This window comes from Nipponia nippon, unplaced genomic scaffold (assembly GCF_047370975.1).
Source record: "Nipponia nippon isolate SJK-2023a ecotype South Korea unplaced genomic scaffold, ASM4737097v1 scaffold_4, whole genome shotgun sequence".
Lineage (NCBI taxonomy): Eukaryota > Metazoa > Chordata > Aves > Pelecaniformes > Threskiornithidae > Nipponia > Nipponia nippon.
Window position 1 is genome coordinate 12,016,397 of NW_028262358.1, and position 8,836 is coordinate 12,025,232.

At 42.7% G+C, this 8,836-nt stretch overlaps 1 protein-coding gene across 1 annotated transcript; it reads left to right on the plus strand.

Moving 5' to 3' along the window:
- Positions 1–1,478: 1,478 nt before the first annotated feature.
- TMEM17 (transmembrane protein 17) lies at positions 1,479–6,326 on the plus strand. Its single transcript, XM_087777274.1, has 4 exons — positions 1,479–1,692; positions 4,754–4,857; positions 5,111–5,224; positions 5,628–6,326. The coding sequence occupies exons 1-4, from the start codon at positions 1,590–1,592 to the stop codon at positions 5,931–5,933; spliced, it is 627 nt and encodes a 208-aa protein (XP_087633400.1). The 5' UTR covers positions 1,479–1,589; the 3' UTR covers positions 5,934–6,326.
- Positions 6,327–8,836: the final 2,510 nt, after the last annotated feature.

Here is an 8,836-nt window from a genome sequence, read left to right on the forward strand (position 1 = left end):
TCTTCATTTCTGCTGAAAGTCTTCACGGTTTTTTTTTAATGCAGATTCCTGCTGGCATACCCATGTTTGGAGAAGTTCTTTGAAAAGCATCTGTTGTCAATATCACATCATTCATCAGCTCAAAAGCCAAATGGATTTCTCAGAACTCCTGCTTGTTTAGCCATCTTTCTTTGTAGCTCTCCCAGTGGGACAGAATGAAATTAAATTTAAACTAGGCTTCAAATTATTTAGTCAGAGATCATTGAGTTTGGAAAGTCATACTAGAGAATGATCACCCAGGGAAGTAGCTAAATATGATTTTGGGAGAGGAGGAGAGGCAGGATAAGGAGTCAACGTATTGTATTAGGTACAGTAAAATCACAAATGTTATCAGTTCTCATAGTAAAAGGCACAAGCTGCTCTTTCATTCTGGTCGCGCAGAAAATAATTTCCTGCACACTTAAGAACGGCATCCTTTCTCCTCTGAAGGAATCCGGCCCTAAGGGGGCTGAAAAACCTGGTGTACAGATTACCTCATTTTTAGGGGGATTACATTTTCCAAATAAAGGAAGAACAAGCAGAACTTGTTTTTACATTATTAACTTTTCATTATGCCATGAGGGCCTCCTATAAGGGACAAAAGCTAACTAGAACAGAAAGGCTGCGTTGATCTCACCACTGCTTTTAACTCAACAGTGACACAGACAGGTTTCCTTGAGGAAAAGGTATTTTCTAGTTTAGCTGTATCTGAATCTATCATAAAACAAGGATCATTCATATTCACCTTAAGTAATAAAACAGCTCTGTCAATATCCATCCTTATTTTACTCCCCTCTCTCTCTAGCCACTATCGAGCACCATCATTCCCCTGGATTTATCCTGATAGAAGCAGAGCAGTCCTGCAACTGCTTTCCTCAAACCAGTATTTCATAATTACCTTTTCAGAAAAACCCAAACTCTGCCCTAACAGACTAGAAAAAATCCACTCTGATTAGAAGGGAACCAAAATGACGTAGGAGGTGAAGGAAGATGCTCAGGGCTGGCACACGCCAGCACTTCTGAGGCAAAAGGATGCTGTTCTGGGCAACTCGCACGCTGGGCTTCTGCTGTGCCGTGAATGGCTCAGGGTGACCATCCTGCTGGGCACGGCTTTTTTAATTTTCCAGGGATGACCGATGGTCCTGATCAGGCAGGAAAGCACCATGGCTGCACAGTGACCGTGCCAAGCAAAAAAGTTCTTCCCTGTGCACGCACATGTACGTGACAGAAGTAAGTGGGAACGCACCGCTCTGTGTGTGTAAGCACACACCCAGGCAGCAGTGACCGCTCTCACACGCACAGCACAACTAAACATGTTGTTACATCATACCAGCAATCATACATTTCTGCGCTTGGTATCTCTCCCAGAAAGCTCCACTGTAACACTGTCCCCAAGGCAAAAGCACCGCTCTCCTCTCCCCAGCGCCCGCAGCTCGCCCCGACGCGGACACCCTGAGGGAGCCAACGGCCCGCCCGCCGCTGGCGGGAAACGGGCGGCGCCTCCGCCTCCCCACCGCGCCTGCGCGCCCCCGCCCCGCCGCCACCCCAACGGCAGGCCGCGGCGCCGGAGGATGTCGCTGCCCGAGCCCCTGAGGAGGCGGCTGGGCTCCTTCAGCCGCACCGTCTTCACCGACAGCCACCGCACCGCCCCGCAGTACCCGGGCGACGGCGCAGGTAACGCGCAGCGGCTCGCCGGGCGGGGCGCCAGCAACAAAAATGGCGGGGGGGAAGCTTCCCGGGCATGAAGATGGCGGCGCCGCCAGGGGTTACCTGGCGGCCGTTGGGGCGGGGCCTCGCGCTGAGGGCCGTGTCCCCCCGCCCCGGGGAAGGGCCGTGTCCCCTCCCGCCATCCTGGGGCGGGGAGACTGAGGTGCCGGCCCCAGAGCCCCGTCGCTCTGCCCTAGGTCGAGTCGGGGAGCCCGGGAGAAGGCCTCAGAGCAGCCCAGGCGACGCGGGTGCCAGCCGGGCGCTAAAAGGAGAGGAGATGCCTTTTCGACGAGCTCTGGCTTCACTGCCGGTCACGCTGCTGCTCTGTCGCCCTACGCTTCACATGCTGCAGTGTGGCAGGCTAAGACAGGCCTCCTTTGCCCTTAAAATACTAAACGGGGGACAGCCTGTTTTAAAAACAGGTGTGGAGAACCCTCTATAGCTGCCTTTACAAGTTAGTAAAGCAAGTTTGCATAAAATATTATAGATAACATTCGTTGTTACTCACTCTGCCTATGCCAAAATAAAAAATTATAAATCGTTTATGGAGAATACAGAACAAATAAAAGAACTGAGTTATTGTTTTAAGTTCACTAGTCCAGCACAGTTAGGGCACCAGATGCTTAAAGCATGAAGAGGTGTACCAAGCTAGAGTTCGCCAGCAAAGACTCAAACTCGCCATACGCCAGCTTTCTCTTACTTCTTCCAAGTCTATCATAAGGACTGATAACTGTTCCTTCATCATATTGCCAGTGAAACCTGCAGGCTAACATGCCCTCTTTTCATACCTTTGGAGTGATAGTAGCCATCAAAATAACCACAGTCTGTCAGAAAGGTTGTATTCATAGAAGTTAGCATGTGAATTTCAACTTACAAATCCATTCCAAGCTGATAAAATTAATCAAAAAGTCATTCATATTTCAAGATAGGAGTTCTCGTTTTCTTTGTGTAGTCATGCCAGTGGAGTCATACTGCTAACACTAATTACTCATTTCATTTACCAAATTACACTGAAATGTTTTCTGAACTCCAGGAATAGCTTCTATTTTTAATAATTTCTTTTCCATTTCCCATCATGAAAACTCCTACGTGAACATCCAACCCATTGAAACCAATTGCAAATGTACCATTAACTTCTTGGAGATCAGGATTTCAAAAATTAAGTTTGCACATATCTTAGTGAGTTGCCCGAGCATCAAAGAATTGGCCATCGGAATACTGTCTGGCATTTCCATGAATTTTAGCAATCCCAGAAAATAAGCATGAGTTCAATTTAGAGATGGAAGGATGAACTAGAATTGGCTTATATTGCTAAACTTTCATCAAAAACACAGTTTTAAAGAAACCTTTAACATACCTAAAACATCATCACAATGGAAGTTAGAGCTGTTGGCTTCTCTGGTTTAAGTAATATGGCCATGAACCATTAAATTTTCATCCAATACATATAGGGCAGTAGCATAGTTACTTGTAATTGCATGATCATGGGGTTTTTTGAAAGATAAAACAGTGGTTTAGAATTGTATCTTGGTGCCCTCCGAAGTCTTCCTGGTGTTTGAGAGCTTCATTCATTAGGACAGCTGGGACAATTTCAGGTAGATAATGAAACTGTTTTTGAGGTACCTATAGATTTTCATTCCTTTGTAGATGTAAGAAAGTGTTGATGCTTAAAAATGGGATTATTAAAAAAAATATATATATTGGTTGTCTTGCACTTTCTATTTCAGTATAACAAATCCCTGCCCCTCACACCCTACCCTTAAGATCTGTCCCAGTTTTGTTCCCAAATCCTCCTCCCTTCCCACCTAGTCTAGTAGCTACCAATGAATACTTCTGCAGCTGGCATAAAGACTTCTGGAACAGACTGTACCAGGCTGCATGTGGCTGGACTGGAAACAGGGATGCCAGACTGACATGGAACAGAGACAGGTATGAGAATGGTTGGAAGATATGGAAAGCGAAGGCAACATCAGAAGAGGTGGTTCTGAGGGTGGAAGTGAGACAGCGTGGCTCACACAGTGAGACAATTTTCAATCAAATATCACCATGGTGACAGACAAGGGCACAGGACTTGAATACAAATCAGCAAGTCACAATGAATACTTTCTAAACTTGCTCAGGTAGTACCAAGTGATGTGGCTACAAACTTCAGTTGGGGAAAACATGAGAAAGGAGACTGTTAGTAATTGAAGTAAAATGGATGCAGTATCAGTTTGCTAGAATATGGTGATAAAACTTGACCCATTAAAAATGAACGATTCGCTTAGACTGCTCTTTTAAAATTTTCTTTGTTTTAAGTCTAATCTTGTAAAATCTGTTATTAAATCCTAAATACAGAATTAACAGCCTGCGCGTTAAGAGTTCAGTATTTGCTTTTCTCTACATTGTATGAACGCATTTTGTTCTCTCCAGAATTTAAAGGCTAAGTTCTAGTTTGACACATATTTGAAATTCGTAGCTCTTAAGAACTAGAAGAATTACTGGCTTCTTGCAACATCGCTTCCATCCAAATGTCTGTTTAAATAAAGATTGAAAATGAAGAGTGGGCAGTGCAAATCTGCTCTCTAGCAGTAAGTCCTTACTCAGGAGGATCATCTACAAAATAACAATAATCCAGTATGTACTCATTTAAACTTTGGCCATTCTCTTAGGAAAAGCAATGAAATAACCACTAACTCTTTCTGCAGTATCAGTATACAGCACTACTTGAGCCAAATCTATCAGTCAGGTTGTGGAGTAAGCCATAAGCCCCACCAGGTAATCAACAGTCAGACACTCAACTTGAATATACGATTAAGTGACCAAAATTCTGTATCCTGTGAACTGAAGGTTGCATTAAATTCCAGGAAATGGTGTAACTCAGGATAGAGTAGAGATTTTCCTCTGGATACATAAAAATATTTTTCTTAACAGGGAAGAGTGTTAAGGCCCTGCTTGAAGCTAAGGTGGAGCAGTATCTCTCTGTCATATTTATGGAAGGGAAGTATGGAACAAACTAGGAGTGATAAAGATGTCTCTCTATCTACAGATAATGAAATAGTTTCCAGTTTACCACTGCAGATGTCCCTCTATTTCAACGTTTATTTTTTCCCATTTTGGTGGCTCAGCACAGTTGTCACACTCCATCTGAAGGTGAGTCCTGAAGGAAAGTGATGGTTTGCAAATGTAATATGTTTCTGATCAAACACCTAGTACCGAGATAACCTGTGACTCCAGTGAGCTCTGTACGGTTTATTTGGGAATTCCTTGAAACTGGAGGTTCAAGAGTATTTGAAAGCCAACACAACACTGTCAACTTAGAGTAGCATCCAGTGTCTTCATTTAATCACGAACAGCATGTCATGAAACAGCACAGCAGAAACTTTTACTCTCTTCTTCCCTCTAGTATCCAGTCTTGTCAGATTACTACAAGTTCATCCTGGTAACAATCATGATCCTAGCCTCTCTAATAGAGGTCATTCGACTCTACCTGGGATACATGGGCAATCTGCAGGAGAAGGTATGTTACAGCATGTACATATTAATTTGTGCAGAAGAGCATTTTGGAGTTGAACATAAATAAAATAGTTTACCAGTTCTCTACTAAGAGATTTAAGTTGAGGAGATAGTTATTTCTCTAAGTTACAGTCTGCATCTTCTATTCTCTTAGCATCAGCTTCCACTTACTTTTGTGCACTCCGAGAAGTTTTCCGTAAGAAGAGAGCCCTCTCGCTCCCCAAAACTGTTTTGTCAGAAAAATAAGTACGGTTAAAAACACAGTATATGGGAACATTACCTCACTTTTGCCATTTTACATTATGTGGTGGCTTTTGGAAGATAAAGAAAAACGTGGTTTTCTCCACAAAGTTATGTATTTTTTCATCTCCAACTGCCAGTTAATTGGTGATGTCTCCCTGATATAGGTCCCTGAGCTGGCTGGGTTTTGGCTCCTGAGTCTCCTCCTGCAGTTGCCTATAATTTTCTTCTTGCTATTTAATGAAGGTCTGAAAATTCAGCCACTGGAGCGAGCAGTCCATATTGTCTTTGCCTTCTTCCTCACCTTCCAAGTCATTGCAGCCTTTGTCACCCTGAAAAGAATGGTAAACAAACTGGCCACTCACTTCCGCCTTAATGAATTTGACCGGCTGGAGGAGCATCCTGCGCCTGATTTCTACCGCCTGGGTAAAGCAGAGGGAGCCGTTTCCATGGCTGGTAGGGGCCCATGCTGAGGAGGTTCACCCAGCAAGTGCTGCCTGTGGATCACACACTGAGGGCCGGAGAAGCCAACAGAGGTGGGCCTCCTGTTGCTGCAGCTCTGTTTCCATTTTGTTGGGTCATCCTTTACCTCCATACATCAGTGATATTAAGAATAGGTCTTGCTTAAGAGCCATCATTAAACCTCAGAGATCTGAGCTCTACTCTGCAAGAAAAAAAATCAAAGCCAATTACATAAGTGGCTTGAGTGGACTGTTTGTGGACTGTTACTGCGTAGAGTACCAACAGAGCAGGTTTGGTGGGGTTTATATTTTACAAAGTCACATGGTGTTTTTAAAAAAATTGAAGTCTTTTTTCCTCACTGTTTGCACAGAATTGTTTTGTTTACAATAAATCTTTTATACACATTTTTATTTGTGTTGATAACCAGTTTTCTCTCTGTTCTTCCAGATTTGTTGCACATATTTAATGTCTGGTACCTCAGTTAAGAAAAGAAACAAACAAACAAAGCCAAACAAACAAACAAAAAACCCCACCCATACCACCAAAAAATCCCAAATCCAAACCAACAAAGAACCCCAAGAAATCTTGAGGCACAGAAAGAACAGTGACAAGATAGTGATCAAAGACTACAGTTTCAGAGATGGTCTTCCAGATAATTCCAGCACTAGGAATTCCTTACTAATAAACTAGGGATGGAATTTTAAAAGTGTTCCTTCCTCAAAACTCCTACACTTATCTTCTTTGGCTTAGTTTTAACTATCAAGCCATTCAAACAGGGTGGTGCAATTTTCTCCAACGGAGGATTCAGTAAGTCAGCAGTAACAAAATTATAGCCATTAAAAAAATTGGTTTATGACACTGAAAGGCAGAGCCTGTTTCTCACAAGCCAGGGCGTATACCAAGGTTCTCTCATTCCTGCTACTGTATATCTGGACTATCTTCTCCAGTTTTGGTAATGGCTAAAAGTTCACTTTTTCTGTCAAGGAAGGATGGGGATCAAAAGTTAAAATAAATTTTTCATCTGAATCCTTTGAGTCTTCTGCAGGGCAAGAGTTGTCAGTTTTGACAGCTGGCACAAACATCCAAACTGCTAAAAGGAATGTAAAGAAGATGGGTCTAATGTGAAAAAGGCACAGTATGCTTAAAGCTGCTGCATATTTAAAGCTTATAGAACCTCTAGCAAAAAGAAGGCGTTAGCTTTGTTTTATGCCAAAACTGTTCATTTTCTTTTTAATCCATGAGTGAATGGTACAATTAATTTTACTAAATTTCTTTCTTCATTTTGTTATTGTAAAACATGTATTATCAGATCACGTATTCCTTTGTTTTTAAACAAACTACTGGCTTGGATTGGCTATTGTGCAGAAAAAGAGGATTGCTATAAGAGAATCTCTTAAGAGCGTCTTAAACAGTTAACATAAAACACTTAGAGTGCCATATTCAGAGCCTGCAAGAGAGACAGTGAGGTTTAAGCAGAAGTTACATCATTTCAATAACACTTACATCATTAGAAACTCCTTGTAAAAACATTCTTAACTGATGCAACAGGTACGTTGCATGTATTTTCATGTCAACCACAATTATGCTACTGGAGAGTGCCACAGATGAGCTACAGGAGAAGCATGGTAGGATCCGTGACAGTAACGTAACAGCGCAATGGGTCCTGAAAGGCCAAACAAACATCAGATACCTTGGAGCCTGTCTTTTCCAGTGATCGTGAACTGTAACTCAGATGTCTTAGTGCATCGGTAGCCATACAGAGCTGCCTCTTCCAACCCAAATATGATGGGACTAGCACCAAAGGCTGCCCCTCCTGGCCAAAAATGTAGGGTGGACCTCCAAGGAGCTTACATCCACCACTAAGAAAACCTGGGTGTTAGAGAAATACAACAAGCTAACGACGCAGCATGGAAGTTGAGCACTGCTGGTTTTCAATGCCTTCCAATAGTTTCTCTAAGAGAACACACAAGTTAAGGGAAGGCAGTATCTTTTCCATAGGTACACCGGTTCTCTGAGTCTGCCCTTGATATCATTGACAGGACAAGCACTGGGACAGCTTATAAGAGATGCAAGGGCAGTTGCCATCCCTCCTGCTCTGCTTGTAGCTTGCCTGTTCCCCTTATTAAAAGCCCTATGGGAGAGAGTAGGGAGGTACACTGAGATGGTGCGATAAGCCAAGCTCTGAGGAGACAGAGTGATTACCTGTAGTAATCCAATCTCTTGCCTTAAGTAGAGAAAGGCATATCCTTTGGTTTTCTTTCCTGTATCGCTTTAAAAAGTTTAAAAAACTTAAACTCTTTTGTAAGATTAAGAAAAGTGTAATGGGTGGGAAGGTTTTTGACACCAAATACATCAAATGTGATAAAGCTGAAGAAAAGTCAACCATATACCAGTGCTGACAACAAGGAACTGGCCTCCAGGCTTAGGGCCCTGAGACATGATTCAAAATCCTTGCTTTTAGTGATAAGGAAACTTGGAAGATGAAATTGCCATGCAAGACAATTATCAGGAGCCAAAGATACAGGGACACACAACTCTCTGCTGGAGAGAGAGAACATCGACGAGGTAATACACAGAACAGGATTCAGAGAAACACTGTTAGAGTTGCGTGGAAATGCTGAAGGTAGAAGCCAGTCTGTGATGTAAAGCTTCAGCAACATACTTGATAAACACAAGACCTCTGCATTCTCTCTACTCAGGCTTCCTAACAGACCTGCTAGTCTATTTTTAATTTCATCATTACCAGCTTAAACATTTAATTATGAAGAAAGCCTGCAAGCACCTAGAACTCATATTCAGTGCCTACAGCTGCATTTTTTCCCATAGTTTCCTATGCCTCATGTACTCAGAGACAGGAGAAGAAAATTACAGTAATGCTCAGGAAGGGAGAACAACAAATGGATACTCTCACTGA